The following is a 26,012-nucleotide window of genomic DNA, read 5'->3' as shown; positions in this document are numbered from 1 at the left end:
GTGCGTAGCTATCCATGTTCCATTTTCAAGACACAAGTATGTGAAATCGTATGTGTAAGTCCCGTTGCTACATATGCCGTGGTACTCTTGTCCTTCTGCAGTCAGGGCAACCCTGCTAAAGTCGCCGTAGTAAAATTCGGCAGCTCTTGGACAAGCTGTAAAAAACAGACATATGCGTTATGTACATCTTGCAATACATTATATCATTGCATACACATGTCAGTTAACGAAATGCAGTGAACAGCATACGAATGACGTCAGGAACGTAACAGTTTTCCCGACGTAATAATGTAATGAAAGAAATAAACTGAATAGTATATAAAAATACAAGAATATACCCTTTATTAACCCTTTAATTATCAGTAAAGCTTTATTCAAACCTGAGCATACGATAGCTACATCCTGATTATGTTCGCACTGTTCGCCAGAAATACTTGCGCACTCGTCGATAGAAGTTTCTGATCCAGAGCAATTCACCTGGTTGTAAAGTATGGGGCCGGCTCCCGGTCCGTATGTTGTATCGGTGATAATTTGGATGGCACTTCAAAATATTTACATTTAGATTCAACTGTCAGTTCATGATGAAGTTGGCTATCTTTGTAATTTGTATTTTTGGCAAAACTTGATGATTCAATGGAAACTAGCTTTACCTTATGTTGAGTGGCTACCGGACGAACACTCAATGAGAGACACACAACGCAACAACACACACACACACACGCACACACCCACACACACACATACATCATAGACACACATCATAGACATTACAATATTGTTATCAATTAATTAGGTTATCGCTGTGAATACATGTGTTCACATTTGTTTTAGACAGTTCAAGAGAAATCCGGTATCTTAATTGTCCTTCCTTATCAAGTATTTGATACAAAATATATCATATTGGTTTACTTACGATAGATCTGACGACAACATTTTACAGATAACTCGCGCATCGCTCATATCGAATTCATCACGACAGACCGTGCCCCAAATTCCGTTCACTCTTCTCTCGACACGTCCGTCAAGATTGCTGGTACCACCAGCTAGACGTATGTCAAGACCGCTAAAGTCATCTTGAAAATACGTTGATGGTACGTGTAAATAAACTTCAAATACTTGATAGAAGCTCTTCATTTATCATAGGTTGTTTTCAAGTATTTAAAGTATTTTGCGGTTTCCGAAGAAATGCAAGTCCTATAATGTTACATCCTAAATATCAAATTGCAAAGAGTTTTACCTCGTGATATCAATTTCTTGTTTTCTGTATGTTATGGGATAGAACTGGCAAATGAAATGCCACAGATAAAAATAAGACAAATACAAGAGCATTGATCATTGATTTCATAATCACTCCCTGTCTGCAAAATTGATGTAGCTAAGAGTATTACTTTGAAAACAAGATGGAAACATTCTTAATGTCACAGAATATATAACGAAAGAAATGTTATGTAAATCAGGGCTCAATTTGGTCGATTGTTCTAGTTTTCGATAAAGGAGTCTTGTTTTAATAAAAGTCTGTTCAACATGTTGTTGTATAAATGATTTCAAGGATTTTGATTTTATATGACTAAAATCCGATAAGTATTGACGAAGTTAAGTGTAACGTTAATTTTGTATTATTGTAAAAATCTATGTAAGTAGACATACGGGCCTCGCATTAACTTGCTGTGATTTAGACGTGTTCAACAATTATTGGTCAATATTAAAAAAGTGCATGCAAGTTTCATGGATAGGTAGTTTTCTGCTTAGCGCGAATTTAAAGACGCGCAATCAGAACTATAAATCTAGAGCTTGACGGACGGTCTTGGACACGACACTGAAACTCAGAACTGTGAGCTGCACAGTGGGTGTCCACAATATAACGGTATTTGGGTGTGTTTATTTAATAATTTTATTCGATTATTGTTTTTTACGTTGATGATTAGTCTAGGTTTGAAATTAAATTGTTACTTTATTATTACTGTTTTTAAAAGATTGTATAAACGAGGAGATAACATAAGAGATTTTCTCCCACACTGATAAGTAGATCCAAACATTTGGCCATGCTGGAAATCCTTATCTTGTCCACGGGCAAAGATAAAAAGAAGCCCGTATGGAACTATTTTTTATTGTCATCACGCAGTTACATCCCTTGATGAAGACCACCGGCTAAGCATCATTTATTGCTTGTATTGTGGCAATATTTAAAATCCAAATAAATCATGTCGCTTCAAATGGCGCCAAAAACGATTTAAATACTTACATATTTTGAATCACTGCGCGCATATCTATGACAACCACAATTGGTCACATATCTATACGCGAATTATATTCACTTCTAAACATTTCCAGTGAAAAAAATACATTTTAATCTTATTTTGTTTAATCGAGGTGGAAGAGAAACATCATCTGTGGCCGCTCAGGTTCATTTGTTGGTTGATTGCATACCAGCTATCTTTGTTTTGGACATAGTGATTGTTTAATTGTGCTGTCGCGCTATATAGACGTGGTATCAGTCTTATTCTACAGATTTACACTGTGGTGTGTGCAAAGTAATTGCTTATTTTATTAACACGGCCAAAGATGTGGCATGAGATTTAGGCCATGCAGGACAAATAAATAAAGTAGTTGATCGGGTGAGACGTGCGGCACGTAGACATCAGGACGAGCACGCACAGCGAGCGTGACGCCAATGCTATCAGAGCAACAGCCGGTCAACACTGAGTCATACCCGTTGACAGCGCCGACGCTACGAAGGTCAGATCGAGTTACCGCGCTTGGGTACAGCGCACCGGCAGACGGCCGACACTTGACGACATAGGTCGTTGGTGTACGATGGCACCGGAAGACGGCCGGCACATGACTTCATCGGTCGTTGGTGTACGAGAGCACTAGCAAACGGTCGGCACTTGACGACATAGGTCGTTGGTGTAAGAGGGCACCGGACGACGGCCGGGACATGACTACATCGGTCGTTGGTGTACGAGGGCACCAGCAAACGGCCGGCACTTGACGACATAGGTCGTCGGTATATGAGGGCACTTAGCGACATCGACCGTGGGTATACGAGATATATTCAAGACTGACTTCCGAATTTCGGATAGTGAGGTCATTTCCGGGCATACTACACGGAAACGCTTCATAGACGACTGGTCTATTTCTACTTTACACAACAATCTACATACGGAACTGTTTTATTAGTAATTTATATAGTACTCTTGATAAGTGGTTTCTTTAGGGAAGTCGATCAGTTCTTGACAACGCTTGCTTTGATTTCACTATTTTTTAAATATGCATTTTGTGAACATGTAAATCTGTAAATGTTTTATTTGATGCATTGTGTCTTGGCAAGTACTACTTATAGTTATTAATCAACTATTGCGTATTTGACGAGACACGGGGACAATCGCGGTACCAATACCAGACAATTGACGACAATAAATGCCAAATCGCGGCCAATATCGACCAAACTCGGTCAATATCAAACAAACTCGGCCAATATCAAACAAACTCGACCAATATCAAACAAACTCGGCCAATATGAGTCTCCTCCGTTTTGATTGGCTACAAAACTCGCCAAATGTCGGATTGGAGAAATGGACAATTTGCATTGGCTTTCGAAACTCGCCTTATATGAGAAATATGCTGGAAATCATTTCAAAAGGTAGGCATTTTGTTTTCCGCGTTTCCGATTTTTTTTTAATTTTTTGGCTTCGTTTAAGCTATTTGGAATTACTAGCCTATTAAATATTTTAATCACTTTGTACGGTTTGATATTACAGTTGTATTTTTAACCCGTTGGTGGATTTTACGATAATTATGTTTGTGTACACCGACAAAATGGACGATGAATGTGAAAAATTGACGTTTTGACTAACGGTTAACGAAATTAAAACGTAAAGACATGCTTCTTTAAACTGTAAAGAGCTTTATTCATAAGCATGTGCAATGTCACTTTAAGGATGCATGTATAAATCAGCAAAGTCAAGTGTAGAAAACCAGACACCATGAATAAATAAGGTATAAATACGGCTTCAATGTTAAATTAAGGTAAGTTATTTGAAAACTTTTAACCAAAATGTCGTACCTTACGTAATAGTTAATTAATAAAATACTTATTATTTAGGTGATTTCATATTGGCCGAGTTATTTGTCGTCGGTCAGCTGTATTTGCCCTCGCCCCTTCGAGTTTAAGCAAATACAGCTAACCTCGGACAAATAACTGGGCCAATATGAAACAACCTAATTAATAACATGTTATCACCATACGTCGGGTATCCTGGCGTAACGCTATAACGGTATATAGTCTTCACGTCTCATGGGGACGTGGTACATTGAATTTCAAAACTTTGTTTGATAAGGCATGTACTGAAAAATGCATTTTGCACGTGCAGTGCATTTCAAGAAACCAATAAGGTCAGCGGGTACATTCTGTCAAAATAATATGGCAAATTAAACGAATATCAATTTTGTATGTTGCAATTCTTTGTTTGCTCAAATATTTAAATAGAGTATAAGTATCTTCCATGGCCGAGAGTGTAAGATAGGTTCATTCCGACCCGAGCGTAGGGTGTTTTGCGGAAACGAGTTTTATGGTGACATTTGAAGTGAGAATTAATTAATTAGCGTTCTAAGTATTGCCACAAGACAAGGTTTCCATGATGCTACAGACGACAGTCTTCAACAAGGGAGGTAATTACAATGTGGTGACCATTAAAAAGGAGTTCCAAACGGGCATTTTATCTTCGCCCGTGGGCAAATAAGAATTTCTAGCATGGTTAAATAATTGGATCTACTTATCTGAGGTGGGAGAAAAGAATTTCTAGCATGGTCAATTTATCGGATCTACTGATCTGAGGAGGGAAGAAAGAGTATGTTTACAAAAGTATACATATCACTAATACTTTAAAATTGATGAGCAACACATCTATAACCGTTATTCATATATAACCACGCATTTAAATGAATATGTTAGAAATTATTTATATCTCTGTGGTAGCGTTACCATATCACATTGCCTAATTGACTACTTACATTCTGTTTGCACCGATGTCTGCGCAAGGACCACTTGGGTTACACTAGCAGCTGTAAATAAGACAGGTATTTTTAATGACACTTTTGTTGCATTTATATACCCGTACATTGCGAACATGAAGGTGATTGTAATATTAAAACCCATGAAAGACACGAAGATATCAATTAACTATTAGAAGGAAGTTCTATGAATGCCTTAAAACGAAATACCCGCACCGCCTTAATTCTTTACAAATGTTGGCCTTGCGGGACCGACTACTCAAACACTTAATAAATCAATTTCCTTCTTCATTAGAAGCTAATATTTACATTTTCGAATGATTTTGACCTTGATTTTGAAATGCATAGTTGTATTTGACATCTATTCATTACGATATGTTGCGTGTCATTGCAACGTGTGCAAATTTGCACCTGGGGTATTTGTCAGACGCGTTTATATGGTAATTGATAACCCCGATTTTTTTAAATAAAATGCCATTAGTTCGTGTTGAAAAGAACAATATTACATAAGATTTCAATATCTGTATTTAATACAACTCCAGTTTACTAAGCGATATTAAGCTGCAGTTATTTAAGTGAAATAAAAAAAATGTAATCCTGTAAGAAAACATTTAAACTGCACGTATTCACGTTTCTTGTTTCATTCTTCAGTTATCATTCAGAATCAAGAATGTGTTAAAAGTTGATAACTTCCAAAGTATCATCTGAAATAGGAGTGTGATAGCTTTTCTAATTTCATGTATTTCAAGTTTTAGCATTCCATTTTGATAGCATATAAGTCCCAAATAAAGTCCAAATAGATCAGTTAACTTAAAAAGAAGAAAATGATATTGATAAATATGGTGTGTTTTAAATACTCTGACCTTGAAATGACCATTACATGTACCTTGCAGTGGTCAGTGTTGTAGGTATATTTTAAGTGCAATTTTGGAGACGTAATATCCATGTGAATATTCATCCTTATCTAAGTAAAGAAATTTCCCATATACAAACATAACATTTTTACTGAATTGAAATTTTATCGTTTTAATTGGACGCCATATCAGATTTCTCGGTCCACATCAAGCGTTGGATATTTAGCCCATCACTTCTATTTATAACATACTTTGCCGGTAATTTGGTATATATCAAAAATTATAACCAAAAATTGATGAACTTCAAGGATAAACTGGTTTTGAGTCCATAACATTACCATACAATTCTTTTTTAGGGTGGAAAATGGCAGCGAAAAGACTAATAATGTATTTACTGAGGTTATATATAGAGGACTATTGCTTGTTTCAGTGTAAGATCGTAATATATTTTACCGAATGAGCACCAAAAGCCTTATTTCACGAGTGGCTTAGCAACAAGTAAAATATTTACCCTCCTTATGGTGTTCAGGAGGGGAAATAAATTGCGATCACAAACTGAAAGCAACACTCTTTCTTTTTTATAATATGCCTAAAGAGTATATTATATGACATTTAATGGTAGTTATTCAGAAAAGCGTGCCAAATTGCATGCGAACGTAACGTCATTTCGGATATGACGCCGTTGAAATTGTGTCCCAGCCCTGTGCGCGCTGACATTTGATTTGGAAGTGAGAGTGGGCTAAATTTCAAACCAGTGAAAAATATCAAAATGTTATTTCACTGTTTACAGTGAAAAAGTGAAATATCATTTTTATTTCACTGATTAACTTCTATAAATCACCAAAAAGCATATAATCAAACAGATATTTATTAATGACAGTTCCTCTTTATAATATTAAGTGTGATGGCGGCCATCTTGGATGCAATTAAGGTGGCTTTATTACCTTAACATGCAAATGTGTCAACCAGCAAGGTTTTATAATTTTAACCAAAAGTGCACAATTTGTTTAATAAAAAAAATCACAATATGACTGGACTAAGTGGTCGGCTAATTTCTAAATTACAGAGAAACAGATAAATCATACCTTATTGTTCTTACATGCAGGTCATACATACACTAAGATACAGTATTTAACTACATTCAAATGTCAGTATGACACAACCAATTCCTAACAGATACACAGCAAGACATATTCCTTTCTTAAAGCCTTATTAACGGAAGTTTGGAATCAATCGCAATATATAAAAGACAATTTTGTTAGACATATCAAGGTGATAAGTTAGACATGAAATTTATTTTATAAATTTATATAAAGACTGGCTTCAGATTAAATTGGACCATATCCATTAGACAGCTCTGTGCAGATACAACTAGAGCGTTTAATGTAAAAAATAAACAATATCAAAAATTGTCGATTGATTTCTCGACATATAAAAAACAAGTCAATAATTGAATGTTTATTGTTATTATTAAGGGTTGTTGTTGAAAAACTATCATTTCTGTTTTTGCTATGAAGTAAAAGGGACATTTGCCTTATTCAACATCCTTTTCATCACTTATATCTAAATATAAACAAAGATACTAGCCAGAACAGAGGGAAGATAATAAAATTAGAGCGTAATGAATGGAAGAAAGAATCTGAATTCAAACATGACTAAAAGTTCCTCAACAGCAATCCATAAACAACAGATCAGTCCCAGAACGGTATCAAGCATGAAACGTGTACCAATTCCTCAAATCACGAGATTGTTGTCTCATACTGAAATGCACTGCTCGGAGTAACTGTGCTTTGTGAACCAATCAGGTAGGATTACACTCTTTTTCTCGAAGATGTAATTAGAGTGTTACTCCAACCAATGTCCCCAATAACAAATTCCTCGTTTAAATTCAAATGGACGAACTTATTCATTTGATTATGTTAATATGTGTGATGTTGTCTTGCCTATGCAAAAGAGAAGACAAGAAACTGTTCTTCCATCCATTCTAATAGTTGTCGGTACCGGGTTTGGTCTACACTTAGCAAACGAGAGGATAAAGTACTATTTTTTCAGCCCATGTTCATAGCAGTAGGTGGTCGACTCTAACATATGAAATGTGTTCTTACCTAAGCAAATGAGAAGATGAAGATCTATTATTCCGCCCCTCCTCATAGTTGTTGGTGGTCGTATCTGAACCAAAAAAGAAATGGTATCATTGAAACAGGATGATCAATACAAGAATAGCTATGGAATGCAAATAGACTTGTTATCAAACAGGCTAGAAGCAAAACAGATCCGGCATAAATAAGTCGCGTATAAACATTTTCTTTAAAGGGACTCGCTCATGTGTTTGGACCAAAAATTAGTTTTCCCAGTAATGCATCTGAAAACACTTATTTTATCATTATTTCAATCTATGATACCGGAAATGCAGTAAATATACAATGAAAGTATAAAAGTATAGTTTGGGGTGCAAACCCATGCCGGTCAATTCAAGTAAACGTAAGAATACCGACGCTTGAACCACTAGGCCATAAAAACTTATACAACATTATTGAATACTTTGACCTTTTAAGATCACATTGATAACATCACGTAATAAAGCCAACCAACCAATCACGCTAAAACTAATCTCTGAATTCTGTTTGTAACGGTATTAAATAGTGTGGTCTTCAAAGACGATGTTAGAGCAAACATCAACATTTGTTGAAGGGTTCCATTTGTCAGTATATTATTAGTTTACCATTCATAATGATAATAGTGATACAAATATATCTTTCGTAAAAAGTGCATTTCACAAATTATGAGCGAGTCCCTTTAATTGTAAATGGTGTACACAATTATGGAAGCTTTGGATGACTGGTAACCCCTATTGTTTTTGGTACCATTTGAAAGGCTTTGGTGTGTAGAAAAAGAATGTGGAAGAGTTGTTACGAAACTTATGTTGCTAGAAACTTTTTTTATCTTGAAAATTGAACGATATGCCATCTCACGTCCCATTTCAGTTGAAATAAGAACAAAACTACAAACTCCAATTACTTCGTCTATGATTCCTTTCGCTGATAAATATTATACATTAGTAATCAGCAATTAATCCCCTTCAAATAATACCAAAATATATGAGGTCAACAGGCATAACAAATAGCATTATTACCAATGGTGTGAGAACATGATAAGCTTAGATGTACGTGGGGTACCTTCACAAACGTTGAACACAATTTGAATTAAACACAGTAGCATCATAGTACGATGACTACGCAAACTTTTTCACTTACATGAATTGCAAAATGCTTCAGACGGTATAATGATGGGCAAAAACATTTTAAGTATAGTTTGATAAAAAATAATGTTGAAATAACACCTTTTAAAACAGTTCAAATCCAAATTAACAAATTTTGTTTCTTTACGCTTTAGTATACAAATTTGTAGCTCAAAGTTGCCCGTTGTTTCAGTATTTAGAAACAGAATTAGAACGACTCCACGCGCGTAATTTGGCCAGCTCTATTGCGTTCATATCCCCGATAATGAAATCAATCTCGCAATTCATTACTTATATTTACACCAATAAATCATTATTTCATTCAAGAATTGTTAAAACAAAAAAATACATTTCATTTAAGAAAACCAGTAATGCTTTCTCACCTATTCTGGAAATAGTCCGACCCGGCCGTAATCGGAAATATTTTATCAAATGACGTCACAATGACGCGGTAAAATATCAACCACTTGATCTCACTTTAAACGTAAAATTGAAACACCAATGACAAAAATACATTTAACATGTCATAAATTAACACTTTCTGAAATGTTGATTTATTTTTACGGGACCTGCAGACACAATACAAACAATAACAAGATCAAAAATGTTCAACGATTCGCGATCCGAACATTCCCGAATATGTTGCGTTCATCAGATGATAACCGCGACTGCCGAAAGGCAGTTTATTTAAGGTATGGAAGTTTAGGTGTACATATTTTGAAATAACGTCATCATATTTGTTTGATATAAAACTAGAAGTGACTGTTATAACTTCTGACATGACGTCACAAATGCCTAGCCTTGAAAATGTGCGCGCTTTATAGCGACGTTTTATGTATTTAGCCGTGAAAACCATCATAATTAGTAATTATAGTATAAATATCATATGACATTCGTGATCATTCATTAGAAAGTTATTTAACTTGAGAAGGCTCGTTATTATCAACATTTGAATACTCGTTTAATAAATTCCATTCTCATGTATTATTAACTGTATGTATAGAAACATCCCTTATTTCATATTTTAATATGGACCACATTTCACACATTTCCATATAATCTAAAAGTGTATGTTATTAGCCTACTAAGGTCGTTCTAAAATAGTTCGCTAATAAATAATTGAAACTCGGTGAAAGATTTGAAACAGAAACTCACATGAATTAATCTATATAAATCAAGATATATATATTCGTAATAACATCTTTTATTTAATTGGAACATTGTGGTTCATACCTATATAACTTTATAAGAATAAATATTAGTAATACAATGAGTTACAGTTTTAAACATAATTTAGAAAATAAAATATTCTATTCACTCACGCTAGATATTTTTTGTAGTCCAATACTGTTCATGTGACAGCACCCCCTTCCTCTTGTTGACTAAATATCGGGAGAGAAATCAGATTGTACTAGTATGAGGCTAGGTACAATTACATCCGCTCTGTTGATCTTGTAAAAAACGACAATTTAAGACGCACATGCGTCTGACATTCAGTGATTGCATGTTATCATTGACCTTATGATTCAGTTTGATAATTACCAACTTCAAGCGCCCACGTTGGATTGAAACTTATTGTCGGCTGCAATTATCTGGTTTCGACAATAGCAATGCGATTATGTATTTTTACCTTACAGATGAATAAAGTTTTAAACCCAATGCCTTGCCGCATCATCAATAATATGCTTTATCCATATATCATTTGTGAAACTAAATATGAGTGTGCGTAGCTCGTCCCTGTGATCGCTGATTAGTATCTTGTTTTAAAGGTATGAAATAAGCACATTTTTACACAAAACTACATATGGTTAGTTATTTACAACAAAAATATTTGCAGTTAACAGCATTGGAAACACGTGAGTTTATAATGTTAGTCTTAAATGTAACCGTTAAATAGCATCAGGGCTTCAAGACTCCGAGGCGTCTCCATTATTGTGATAGTGGCCATCATTACCACCGCTGCGTTAAAAATCACCTAACAAAAAATGAGTGAACGAATCGGTTATGTTACTCCTGTCAAACTGTGACTAATTTGGTTTCTCGTGTACAAAATGTATTGGTTTTTTTTGCAAATCAGAAGTGTTGTCGCCAGTATAATTATACTTAATATATTTGACCAAAAAAAACCAGACACAAAAATGCAAGTTGAGTTATGGCTTCCCATAACTTTTCTAAAGCCGCTTCAGCCTGCTACATTGAGACAATTCATCTCAACCCTACGCCCGATAAAAAGAACATACGATGAAATGATAAACTTTTGCACCGAAAACAATCTAGAGATTAAAATACAGTTGTGTAATGCGACCCAACTTCAGAGCAAATACATTCAGTACATCGTAATGGTTCTAGACACTAAATGGTACCATTGTAAGAAAAGATAATGTCGAAAACTTACAAAATAATAATATCGTTGTGCACAATGCATTGAATCTTACGTACAGATAGATGACAACGCTGACGACGCATTTGTCTTTCGCAGTTTTTTCGTATTTTTCCAATTCAAAATCTATGTATTTTTCTACCCAGTCAGTTTAAAAGTGACGTCGGTATTTTAAATGTATATGCGTCATGAGATTGATCGATATAATTTTTTGAAAGAAGTGACCACTGCTGAAAATGACAGTGCGTTGGTAGGTGTGTGAAACGATCACGTGACTTGCAAGATGATCGAAAGGGGGGGGGGGGCGTTGGTTAGTTTCTATATCCTTGTGCTTGGGCGAAACCCATTCGGAGAGAATGAAACAAATGTTCGGAAATAAACATTTCGCCTTATTTATAAACAGACAGTGTGTGAGACGACACGACTTTTGCCTATATTATTTAAACTGCGTAAACATGAATTATTATTGGCCACATTCTAGCTCGTATTGACAAGTCTACCCTTGATTTGTGGAAATACTGTATTGCCTATTTTGGGACCATCTGATGCCAAATCATATACATATAAATCCGATTGTGCTGACGAAACTATTTTTTGGCAGATGCATGGGCCGGGTGAAAAATAATGGTTTCTTCCAAAACATCATGTGCTTTGATTCACCACACGTTCCAAATATCCAAATGCTCAATATAATTCTATAAAATCTAACTGAAACTTAATACAGCATGTCACAATATTAGCAGTAAACTCATAATACTAAATATTAATAATTCCATGAAATGTTTAATGGTAAGATCGAATGATTTTTCTGGGTTACTAGCTAGCCATCCAGGAAAAAAACTTGAATATAAATGTTTTGTTTTAAATGTAAAAGGAAATCTGCGTTCGTAACATGCACGTAACACGAAAATAGAGTCTCTTTAATAAACCCTCAACATTTAAGACAACGACCCCATCTCAACATGTCCCCTTTAACAAATGCAAATGTTTTATAGTAAATCTATAACAAAACAAAATCACATTTCAACAACGAAGTGCTATCACGAAAAATCAATTTCGATGTTGCGCTAACAGCAGTCCCCTCCCTGTTCTAACTCGACCAAAATAGGCATTTTCCCATGTCAAACAGCGCTCCTATCAAAATTTAACTAACCAGTTCAAGACAACAGTCCACCTCTATAAGATGTAATGCGAATAACTAAATATAGTGAATGTGTAACACCGTCAACACGTTTTAATACCGGCTTAAGAGATATTTTTTTCAAGAACAAAAAGACATATTCATTTGAAACTGTTATCTACGAGTTGGTTGTAGATAAAAATACAGCACTCCTTTTAAAGCCCCAATTATTTTTGCACAAAGGACTGAATATTGAATAATGACATTAAATTACAACAATGAACTATGAAGTGAATGCTCTTGCGTACTTAATTAACGATGGACAATTATATATATCATATTCATAATTGGAATGAATATATATATACATATAATATGTATATATATATTCATTCCAATTATTTAAAAAATGAATTGCGTGATTGATTTCATTATCCGGGTACGAACGCAGTTGGGCTGGATAAAGTGTGTGGAGACAAAATTCCACAACCTAACAAGACTCAACACCCCCAACCCGTATGAGTTGTTCCATAACATAATATTATTCAACACCTCTAAATGCCAACAGCCAAGTGAGTTGTTCCATAGCCTTACATGATTCAACACCTCCAAATGCAAACAGCCATTTGAGTTGTTCCTCAACCTAACAATACTCAACAACTTCAAATGCTAACGGCCATTTGAGTCGTTCCAAAACCCAACATGAGTTAACAACTCCAAATGCCAACGGCCATTTGAGTTGTTCCACAACCTAACACGACTCTACACCTTCAAATGCCAACGGCCATTTGAGTTGTTCCACAACCTAACACGACTCTACACCTTCAAATGCCAACGGCCATTTGAGTTGTTCCACAACCTAACACGACTCTACACCTTCAAATGCCAACGGCCATTTGAGTTGTTCCACAACCTAACACGACTCTACACCTTCAAATGCCAACGGCCATTTGAGTTGTTCCACAACCTAACACGACTCTACACCTTCAAATGCCAACGGCCATTTGAGTTGTTCCACAACCTAATAAGACTCTACACCTTCAAATGCCAACGGCCATTTGAGTTGTTCCACAACCTTACAACGCTCAACACCTCCGAATGCCAACGAAGGTCGAATAGTTCCACAACCAGACAAGACTCAATACCTTCTGATGACAACGTCGGTTAAACAGTTCCACAACCTAACCAACCTCAACACATTTAAATGCCAACGCCCGGATGAGTTTTTCCATAACCTAACATGACACAACACCTCAAATTCTAACTTCGGTTGAATAGCTCCACAACCTATTAAGACTTAACACCTTCAAATGCCAACGGCCATTTGAGTTGTTCCACAACCTGACAAGACTCTACACCTTCAAATGTTAACGCCCGTATACATTGTTCCGTAACCTAACATGACACAACACCTCCAAATGCCAACGGCCATTTGAGGTGTTCCACAACCTAACAAGACTCTATACCTTCAAATGCCAACGGCCATTTGAGTTGTTCCACAACCTAACAAGGCTCAATACCTCCAAACAGAATCGCCCGTATTGATAATCCAATAGCCTAACAAGACTTAACACAACCAAATGCCAACGGCCGTTTGAGTTGTTTCACAACCTAACATGACTCAACAACTCCAAGTTCCAATGCCCGTAAGTGTTTTTCCACAACCTAACAAGACTCAGCACCTCCAAATGCGATCGCCCGTATTGATAGTACAATAACCTAACAAAAATGTCAACTTCGAATGAAAAACTCCACCAACTAATATGACTTAACACCACAAAATATACCCGTCCGTATGAGTTGTTCCACAACCTAACAAGACTCAACACCTCCAAATGGCAACGTCGGTCGAATAGTTCCACAACCTAAGAAGACTCAACACCTCCTCTCTACTATGTCAAACTATAGTACCCCGTCAATTGACACAATATTTCGAATGGTGTTGGTTGTGACATGTCCGGTCATGAAATGTCCGTCAATTGACACAATGTGTCGACTGTTGCTGGCTATCACATGTACCGTCAATGTATGCCCACCAATTCACGCAATAATTCGAATGTCGCTGGTTGTGACATGTCGGTCGTTAAATGTCCACCACTTGACACAATGCGTCGACTGTTACTGGCTGTAACATGTCTCGTAAAAGTGTGCTCGCCAGTTGACACAAAATGGCGAATGTTGCTGGCTCTGACATGACCGGCCATAATTTGTTTGCCTCCTGACAAAATATGTGGAATGTTGCTGGTTGTGACTTGTCGAGTCATAGTTTGCACGCCAATTCGCACATAACGTCGAATTTTGCTGGTTGTGACATGACCGGCCATAATTTTTCCGCCAATTGACACAATATATGGAAGGTTGCTGGTTGAGACTTGTCGGGTCATATAATGCACGTCAATTGACAGAATATGTTAAATGGTGGTGGTTGTGACTTGTTCGGTCATAGTATACAAGCCACTGAACACAACATGTTGAATGTTGCTGCTTGTGACTTGACGGGTCACAGTATGCCCGTCAATCGACAAAATATGTGGAAAATTGCTGGTTGTGACCAGTCGGGTCATAGTATACACGTCAATTAACACAACATGTGGACTGTTGATGGTTATGAGTTGTCGAGTCATAGTATGCGCGTCAATTGACAAAATATGTGGAATGTTGCTGGTTGTCACTTGACCGGCCATAATTTGTCCGCCAATTGACACAATATGTTGAATGTTGCTGGTTGTGACTTGTCGGGTCATAGAATGTCCGTCGATTGACATAAGATGTCGAATGTTGCTGGTTGTCACTTGACCGGCCATAATTTGTCCGCCAATTGACAAAATATGTTGAATGTTGCTGGTTGTGACTTGTCGGGTCATAGAATGTCCGTCGATTGACATAAGATGTCGAATGTTGCTGGTTGTGACTTGTCGGGTCATAGAATGTCCGTCGATTGACATAAGATGTCGAATGTTGCTGGTTGTCACTTGACCGGCCATAATTTGTCCGCCAATTGACAAAATATGTTGAATGTTGCTGGTTGTGACTTGTCGGGTCATAGAATGTCCGTCGATTGACATAAGATGTCGAATGTTGCTGGTTGTGACTTGTCGGGTCATAGAATGTCCGTCGATTGACATAAGATGTTGAATATTGCTGGTTGTGACTTGTCGGGTCATAGACTGCCCGTCAATTGACACAATATGTGGAATGTTGCTGGTTGTGACTAGTCGGGTCATAGAATGCTCGTTAGTTGACAAAATATGTGGAATGTTGCTGGTTGTGACTTGTCGGGTCATAGAATGCTCGTAAGTTGACACATTTATGTGGAATGTTGCTGGTTGTGACTTGTCGGGTCATAGAATGCTCGTAAGTTGACACAATATGTGGAATGTTGCTGGTTGTGACTTGTCGGGTCATAGAATGCTCGTAAGTTGACACAATATGTGGAATGTTGCTGGTTGTGATGGCTTAAGTCATAGTATGCCCGTCAATTGACACAATATGTGGAATGTTGCTGGTTGTGACTAGTCGGATCATAGAATGCCCGTCAATTGACAAAATATGTGGAATGTTGCTGGTTGTGGCTTGTCGGGTCATAGTATGCCCGTCAATTGACAAAATATGTGGAATGTTGCTGGTTGTGACTAGTCGGGTCATTGAATGCCCGTCAATTGACACAATATGTGGAATGTTGCTGGTTGTGACTTGTCGGGTCATAGTATGCTCGTAAGTTGACACAATATGTGGAATGTTGCTGGTTGTGACTAGTCGGGTCATAGAATGCCCGTCAATTGACACAATATATGGAAGGTTGCTGGTTGTGACTAGTCGGGTCATAGAATGCCCGTCAATTGACACAATATGTGGAATGTTGCTGGTTGTGACTTGTCGGGTGATAGTATGCTCGTAAGTTGACACAATATGTGGAATGTTGCTGGTTGTGACTAGTCGGGTCATAGAATGCCCGTCAATTGACACAATATGTGGAATGTTGCTGGTTGTGACTAGTCGGGTCATAGAATGCCCGTCAATTGACACAATATATGGAAGGTTGCTGGTTGTGACTAGTCGGGTCATAGAATGCGCGTCAATTGACACAATATGTGGAATGTTGCTGGTTGTGACTAGTCGGGTCATAGTATGCTCGTAAGTTGACACAATATATGGAATGTTGCTGGTTGTGACTAGTCGGGTCATAGAATGCGCGTCAATTGACAAAATATGTGGAATGTTGCTGGTTGTGACTAGTCGGGTCATAGAATGCCCGTCAATTGACACAATATGTGGAATGTTGCTGGTTGTGACTTGTCGGGTCATAGAATGCTCGTAAGTTGACACAATATGTGGAATGTTGCTGGTTGTGACTAGTCGGGTCATAGAATGCCCTTCAATTGACAAAATATGTGGAATGTTGCTGGTTGTGACTAGTCGGGTCATAGACTGCCCGTCAATTGACACAATGTGTGGAATGTTGCTGGTTGTGACTTGTCGGGTCATAGAATGCTCGTAAGTTGACACAATATGTGGAAAATTGCTGGTTGTGACTAGTCGGGTCATAGAATGCGCGTCAATTGACAAAATATGTGGAATGGTGCTGGTTGTGACAAGTCGGGTCATAGAATGCCCGTCAATTGACACAATATGTGGAATGTTGCTGGTTGTGACTTGTCGGGTCATAGAATGCTCGTAAGTTGACACAATATGTGGAATGTTGCTGGTTGTGACTTGTCGGGTCATAGTATGCTCGTAAGTTGACACAATATGTGGAATGTTGCTGGTTGTGACTAGTCGGGTCATAGAATGCTCGTAAGTTGACACAATATGTGGAATGTTGCTGGTTGTGACTTGTCGGGTCATAGACCTCCCGTCAATTGACACAATGTGTGGAATGCTGCTGGTTGTGACTAGTCGGGTCATAGAATGCGCGTCAATTGACAAAATATGTGGAATGTTGCTGGTTGTGACTAGTCGGGTCATAGTATGCTCGTAAGTTGACACAATATGTGGAATGTTGCTGGTTGTGACTTGTCGGGTCATAGAATGCACGTCAATTGACAAAATATGTGGAATGTTGCTGGTTGTGACTTGTCGGGTCATTGAATGCCCGTCAATTGACAAAATATGTGGAGTGTTGCTGGTTGTGACTTGTCGGGCCATTGACTGCCCGTGAATTGACAAAATATGTGGAATGTTGCTGGTTGTGGCTTGTCGGGTCATAGTATGCCCGTCAATTGACAAAATATGTGGAATGTTGCTGGTTGTGACTTGTCGGGTCATTGAATGCCCGTCAATTGACAAAATATGTGGAATGTTGCTGGTTGTGACTTGTCGGGTCATAGTATGCCCGTCAATTGACACAATATGTGGAATGTTGCTGGTTGTGACTAGTCGGGTCATAGAATGCCCGTCAATTGACAAAATATGTGGAATGTTGCTGGTTGTCACTTGTCGGGTCATTGAATGCCCGTCAATTGACAAAATATGTGGAATGTTGCTGGTTGTGACTTGTCGGGTCATAGACTGCCCGTCAATTGACAAAATATGTGGAATGTTGCTGGTTGTGGCTTGTCGGGTCACAGACTGCCCGTCAATTGACACAATGTGTGGAATGTTGCTGGTTGTGACTAGTCGGGTCATAGAATGCCCGTCAATTGACACAATATGTGGAAAATTGCTGGTTGTGACTAGTCGGGTCATAGAATGCCCGTCAATTGACACAATATGTGGAATGTTGCTGGTTGTGACTAGTCGGGTCATTGAATGCCCGTCAATTGACAAAATATGAGGAATGTTGCTGGTTGTGACTTGTCGGGTCATAGACTGCCCGTCAATTGACAAAATATGTGGAATGTTGCTGGTTGTGGCTTGTCGGGTCATAGTATGCCCGTCAATTGACAAAATATGTGGAATGTTGCTGGTTGTGACTTGTCGGGTCATTGAATGCCCGTCAATTGACAAAATATGTGGAATGTTGCTGGTTGTGACTTGTCGGGTCATAGTATGCCCGTCAATTGACAAAATATGTGGAATGTTGCTGGTTGTGACTAGTCGGGTCATAGAATGCCCGTCAATTGACAAAATATGTGGAATGTTGCTGGTTGTGACTTGTCGGGTCATTGAATGCCCGTCAATTGACAAAATATGTGGAATGTTGCTGGTTGTGACTTGTCGGGTCATAGACTGCCCGTCAATTGACAAAATATGTGGAATGTTGCTGGTTGTGGCTTGTCGGGTCATTGAATGCCCGTCAATTGACAAAATATGTGGAATGTTGCTGGTTGTGACTTGTCGGGTCATAGAATGCCCGTCAATTGACACAATATGTGGAATGTTGCTGGTTGTGGCTTGTCGGGTCATAGTATGCCCGTCAATTGACAAAATATGTGGAATGTTGCTGGTTGTGACTTGTCGGGTCATTGAATGCCCGTCAATTGACAAAATATGTGGAATGTTGCTGGTTGTGACTTGTCGGGTCATAGTATGCCCGTCAATTGACAAAATATGTGGAATGTTGCTGGTTGTGATTGGCGGGTCATTGAATGCCCGTCAATTGACAAAATATGTGGAATGTTGCTGGTTGTGACTTGTCGGGTCATAGAATGCCCGTCAATTGACACAATATGTGGAATGTTGCTGGTTGTGACTTGTCGGGTCATAGACTGCCCGTCAATTGACACAATATGTGGAATGTTGCTGGTTGTGACTAGTCGGGTCATAGAATGCCCGTCAATTGACAAAATATGTGGAATGTTGCTGGTTGTGACTTGTCGGGTCATAGTATGCGCGTCAATTGACACAATATGTGGAAAATTGCTGGTTGTGACTAGTCAGGTCATAGAATGCCCGTCAATTGACACAATATATGGAATGTTTATGGTTGTGACTAGTCGGGTCATTGAATGCCCGTCAATTGACACAATATGTGGAATGTTTATGGTTGTGACTAGTCGGGTCATTGAATGCCCGTCAATTGACACAATATATGGAATGTTGCTGGTTGTGACTAGTCGGGTCATTGAATGCCCGTCAATTGACACAATATGTGGAATGTTGCTGGTTGTGACTTGTCGGGTCATAGTATGCTCGTAAGTTGACACAATATGTGGAAAAGTGCGGGTTGTGACTAGTCGGGTCATAGAATGCCCGCCAATTGACACAATATGTAGAAGGTTGCTGTTTGTGACTAGTCGGGTCATAGTATGCTCGTGAGTTGACACAATATTTGGGAAAGTGCGGATTGTGACTAGTCGGGTCATAGAATGCGCGTCAATTGATACAACATCTGGAATGTTGCTGGTTGTCACTTGACCGGCAATAATTTGTCCGCCAATTGACACAATATGTTGGATGTTGCATGTTGTGACGTGTCGGGTCATAGAATGCCCGTCAATTGACACAATATGTGGAATGTTGCTGGTTGTGATGGCTTAAGTCATAGTATGCCCGTCAATTGACACAATGTGTGGAATGTTGCTGGTTGTGACTAGTCGGGTCATAGTATGCTTAGTAAGTTGACACAATATGTGGAATTGGTCGCCGATGATCGCCTTGTATTTTTTACAAATTCACACAACATCAAAATTATCTTGTTCAAATGTTCCATGAACTTCTACACGTGATTCTTTTAATACATTTATACTCAGGTCAAGTTTAATACATGGTACGCTTTCACTTATTATAACACATTTTTCAAGTTTTCTTTGCAATAATGTAATAATTTCATAAAAGTGTATTGCGTATCCTGCTTTGCCATAACTTCTTAAGTTAGTGTTAGTTGTATATAAGAATATAAAACTGTCCAAAACGCTGGATTTAGATAATTTGCAAATAATTTCAAAGAAACATGATATTACCACCAAACTATATAAACAAAAATCCAATGCCTGGATATTCAGAAACAATTCCTTTGACCTCGAAATACGAAGCCGTGTTCAATGTTTCATAATCAAATACTACGAACTGAGCTCACCTCTACGGCTTGAAGCATTATTGCCAGAAACGTTACACCCTGATAAAGGTTAATTTAACTTATTACGTCAAGTAATATATAAAGCGTAAAATAATAATAAAACTATAAAACAAATATATATATATATATATATATATATATATATATATATATATATATATATATATATATATATATATATATATATATATATATATATATATATATATATATATATATATATATATAGGTGCACCACATATACATTCGATACGCAATATGTGTGCCCGAAATACAAGCAAGAGTTCGCCACACAGATGGGCCTGAATACGCATAGGCGAAGGGAAGAATGCAAAACTAGTTACACGTGCGACATGTGTGGAATTTAGGTGAAAGAGAACATTGACCTGAAGGCCCATATGGACGGCTCCGCTGCGAGAAAGCATACGAGTGCGATGACTGTGGAACACGTTATCGCCATAGAAGTAGCTTATGCTAGCATAAAGCATTAAAACACACTAAATAAAATCTCCACCTTTTAAATAATACAATCTTAGGCCGATCGTTAAAAAAGCTTTTTGTATTAGTTATTCGGTATTTTATATTATTTCTAATCTCTGATTTTATCTGATCATCTGTATTCGCTTTTTTGTCAATCATTTTATTGAATGTATAACTGCAAAAAGCAAAAATGTGTATTTAAGTAAATATGACGTCACGAGATAGTTGCATAATTTCAGTCTTTTTTGCATGCACTTGCCTATTTGTGTAAAACTGATTATTCAAAAATTGCTATAAAGCACATGTATGTGTGTTGCTGCTCTACGTGCTTTTTTCATTAGCCATGATTTATCTGTGATTCCTTTATTTTCTTTTTGAAATTGCCAAGCATAACAATTCGTTTATTCATTCCAAATAATCACATAGACAAAAAAGTATGAATATACATGGTTTACATGTCGCATCTAGAAAGTACATATGAATAGTATCTTTAGTACATTTCACAAACTCATTCAAAAAACGAGATGACACAGTTTTGTTTGAAAACTGAATTTGGAGAACAATTAGATTGTAGTACAGACAATTTATTTAATGTGTTTAAAAGTTCTGTTAAAACCACATTTTTTGAACACGTCATTAATTGAGTTCCAAAAAACAGACAGGTAGGGACAATGTATGGAAAATGTTCGTAATCTTTTACTCCATTACAACTGATAAACAGAGGGAAATCTTTTATCTTCCAAGTAAATAAATTCAGGTTGGTCGGAACGAGATTATAAAGTAATTTTAAATTGTTTTACTTTGTTGTCAACGACTGATTTATCTGTTATATAATACCAAGATTTCCAATTAATATTCTCATGCATAAATGGCTTTTTAAAATTGTGTTTTATGTAGATCTGGTCTTTATTCGTCATATCATTAAGAGGTGTGTTTTTGTATGAAGGTAATAATTTTGTATTTACTTTTTCTACTTGTATTGATGTGTCATTTGTAAGCCTGTTTTTCCAACGATTGGGGAAGGCTTGTCTTAAAATATTTATTTCTGCAATTCAGTTATGTTTATTTGTTAACTTACTTAAGATGATATTTGTGTCTATTTTGCCTGAGTAAGAAATAATATCGTTAACGAAAATTATATCACCTGTGATTCCTTTGTGATTTAAAGTTTATGTAGATTCTGTATAAATAAGTACGTGCCGTACTCAAAAAGGCCTGACTTGATTTTACAAAATTATTCTGAAATGTCTCGTTTCATTAAACACAAAACTAATTTACTTCGACTACAATTTTATCTCAAAAGAAATAATACACTTTCGTGATTTACTACACGTCTCTTGAGATTTGGTTATGTTGTTTGTGTAATTTTGCAGCTCTAAAATGTTGCTTTTTTAATTTTGTTTTTCTTTGTTTGATCTCAGTTAAGCAAGAAATATTGATTATCATTAAGTCGTAAAATAACCTTTTTGTCGTTTCCCGGCCAGAATAATGTTTTTCAAAGGGTCCTGCATTTATATTGTTTTTATTTACTTTATTTAAAATCAATAAAAATTTAGATGACTAATTGACTCAATCCGTTTCATTTGAACGTTGGCTGCGTACGTTTGCATCCAAGGACTATATTTGTTTCGTAGTATTATCAGAAACCTTGCACGTGTGCATTTACACCAATAAACCGATTGAAAAAATAAGGCATTCTTTCTTTTATAAATGTAACAGACGCTTAAGTATAGAGAAAAAAAATATAAAAACAAATATACCTGGATCGACGTGATTGCTGTCAAATATTCCCTCGGCATTTCTGGACACGCGACCAAATTTTGTTCAACAACTACACATTTCAGACACGTTTGCGCGTCGTATACTTTCTCTGTATCGTCTCGAACTATTCGCTGTTGACGAATGCTCTTAAATCAGAGTATCCCAATTATAGGAAACAATAACAAATACTTTTTAACGTTACTGTTAGTGCCTAAATGATACTCTGGGCAAATTGACTAGTGAAACTTCGTGAAGCTTGAATATTCATAAGCATTTTCCGATCAATGAAATAGCCGATAAAAAAGCAAAAATTCTCCTTTGTGAAGAGCCACCGGCATATTTAACAATATCCCGTCTAAAACGATCTGTAAGCCGTGATCTCATTGGATTATTTCGAACCGAGATTACATCCGTAACTTCTCGGCCATTTCCGCAACACATGAGGTGTGTCTCGTGCGATCAATCAAGCGGCTTGATTTCACATTATGAATTATTCATGAGTACGAGATTTTAACAGCTGATTTGCCCAGGGTATCATAAAGGTTATGAAACGCTGGGGTGCCGAGGATGCTGTAAGTGATTGATTTGTTCCCGCGTTAATGTGACGTCATTTGATAAACTGTTTCCGGTTACGTTTGGGTCGTTCTATTTACAGAATGGGTGAGAAAGAAGAGTTTAAGGTTGTCTTTTATAACAATTCTTGAATGAAACAATGAACTATTGGCGTAAATAAAAGAAATGAACTGCGTGATTGATATCATCCAAAATAATGAAGACATTGCAGAAATTCTCATGGTTAACTCTGGTAGACACAAAATTCCACAGGCAGGCAATTTAGAGCACTTCTTTTGAAAAATGCAACAAATCATAATACAAGATAAAAATATGATATCAATATTTTCAATGAGTTTCTGTTAAATGCCAAGAATGAAATACGACGCCAACTGTGTTAAACGAATATATTTGTCATTTTTTTGCTGTCTATCTCGGAGACAACTGGGGAGGAATATGAGCCCACAACCTTCAGGGGCTTCATAAGTTCTGTTCATAGATATCTGAAGGTCAAACACTCCGTTCTAAGTGTCATGAACAGTTTATTAAATCAAGAGAAGTGCTAAAGTTAGGTAATAAACCTCGAGCTGCCGAGACTTTTACCGAGCAACACTTTAAGAAAATGTATGAGGTGGACACACTGAGGGACGCCAACACCAAAGCTATAATCCCTTTGGCTTTTGTGCACCACAAATTTCGGCATCAGAACCGGCCAATGGATACATGGACTGTGCTGGGTGACATTTGTTTGAGTCTGGGCCATGAGACTGGGCAGCAATATGTCTATTTAAACACTGAACGCCAGACTAAACCTAGAACGGGGATCAATCCGAGGGATATACGGTAAAACAATATAAAATATACAAATGTACTATGACACCTTTTTAAGATACAAATAATTTAACCGCAACTACTAACTTTATCTTGATCAAGTTGTTTTTAAATACTTGAGTAGTAACACTTTTTTAAATATGTTTTTATCGATAAAGTTCCTTTTTTTCATATTCAATAGATAATAAGTAAAATATGAAGAGATTTTCCATGGTTGTTCAGAACATTTCGAAGGCATAATACAGCAACAAATCACAAGATTGTTTCCGTGTTTAGCCCTAACGGCCAGGAAAGCTATTAAATTGACACGTCAGTAAAACAAAAGATTTATTTTCTGACTTAATTTCTTGTTTATACAATAAAAGTTTTGATAAAATTATTGATGATTTTCATATTTTAAGCCAAACACAACCCCGGGCATATGCACCCCTGAAGGCCTGAAAGTGATCCCGTGCATCTGTACTATTTGTACAGTGACAAAAGGCTAACGGGATGAACAAGATGAAAGTGGATGCCGGCATCATTGAACCCATGATCATTCCATATAGGTTAATGTACTTCATTTGGCAATTATATTTAGAATATTATCAAACCGGTCATCCACTGATACCAATATATTACAATTGTTACTCTACGAAACTTGGTTTTAAAGGTACATCATCAAAGTTTAATTGTATCACATGCAATTTTCAATTTTAAAAAATAATCTTCGAGCCCAGAACTCGCATTTCTTCAATGTGGACGAGAATCTAAAAATCAGTTGTTCTCATCCTTACCAAAACAGTATAATAACATTAGCCTACCTATTTTATAAGCTGTGATAAACTTCCAGTAGAGCTCGCTCATGGGTAAATGTCATGATCTGCACCCGTAGTAGTAGCCGAATTTATTTAGAGGCATCAATACAGCCAGCGAAGAAACTCCTGTTTTGTTCAAAACAACTTTTGCCGTAAGAGTTTGTTGTTTATCAAATAAAGCGTGAGATCACTGATATTGATTGATAAGACGGCTGATGAAAGTGTCTAAAAAAAATCTGCATTATTACGTTTGTATGCTTGCTTTTCAATTTCTACCTAAAGCAAGTCCATAAAGAAAAGAGGTAAAACCTATGTGAATAGACATATAACTTACTTAAATATTAGCCACTAGAAACTAAAGAGACAAGAATAATGTAAATGGGGACACCGTTATTCGCAATAGACAACTCTGGACGACTGGCAAATAATGCCAACAATATGTTCGAAAAATGTGCGTTCTCTTGCGCAGTAATTGGAGTCAGATCGGCTAAAGGCGAACCAAACGCCGATATAATTTATGCGAAATAACGCTGTTTTCAAGTGATTTACGTCCCCAATACTTATGTGAAAAACTACAGAAACAAGCTTAGTAGCAAATAGTTTAAACATAAACACCATTTTGGGGGTGAAAGTTACACTTGTGTACTAAACATTAAAATACATAGAAAAAACAGTTACTTTTCTTATACGAAAAATAAAACTGGTTGAACGTTACCACCCTGTATTCGACATTATTTGATACACTGCTATGTGTTAATAAAAAGACGAATAGTTACTTCCAAATTGATGTCATTTTACAAAAGTGTCCGAGGCAATAAACGGGACTTAGAGAGATCTCCAAGTTTCCAAGTTTATTTAACATCACTAATGTCATAAGTACATGACAAAAAGAACATGAGTACAAATACAATATAATAAGCATTACAAAATATTTTGGACATAATAATACAGATCCTCTAAATATGAATATTTTTTTATGTTATTGAATATCAAACATATATAAATATATGTGGAAGAGAATATAGTGTT

At 36.9% G+C, this 26,012-nt stretch overlaps 1 protein-coding gene across 1 annotated transcript in view; it reads right to left on the bottom strand.

Moving 5' to 3' along the window:
- Positions 1–10,433, bottom strand: part of LOC128210878 (uncharacterized) — a 58,235-nt gene extending 47,802 nt beyond the window's left edge. The window contains 6 exon segments of the mRNA XM_052915232.1: positions 72–155; positions 381–541; positions 914–1,073; positions 5,014–5,064; positions 7,973–8,036; positions 10,428–10,433. Coding sequence (XP_052771192.1) covers positions 72–155; positions 381–541; positions 914–1,073; positions 5,014–5,064; positions 7,973–8,018 — 502 coding nt within the window. The 5' untranslated portion in view covers positions 8,019–8,036; positions 10,428–10,433.
- Positions 10,434–26,012: the final 15,579 nt, after the last annotated feature.

Source organism: Mya arenaria, chromosome 12 (assembly GCF_026914265.1).
Source record: "Mya arenaria isolate MELC-2E11 chromosome 12, ASM2691426v1".
NCBI classification, from domain to species: domain Eukaryota; kingdom Metazoa; phylum Mollusca; class Bivalvia; order Myida; family Myidae; genus Mya; species Mya arenaria.
The sequence above is the reverse complement of the archived record's forward strand: the minus strand, read 5'-3'. Positions and strand labels throughout refer to the sequence as shown.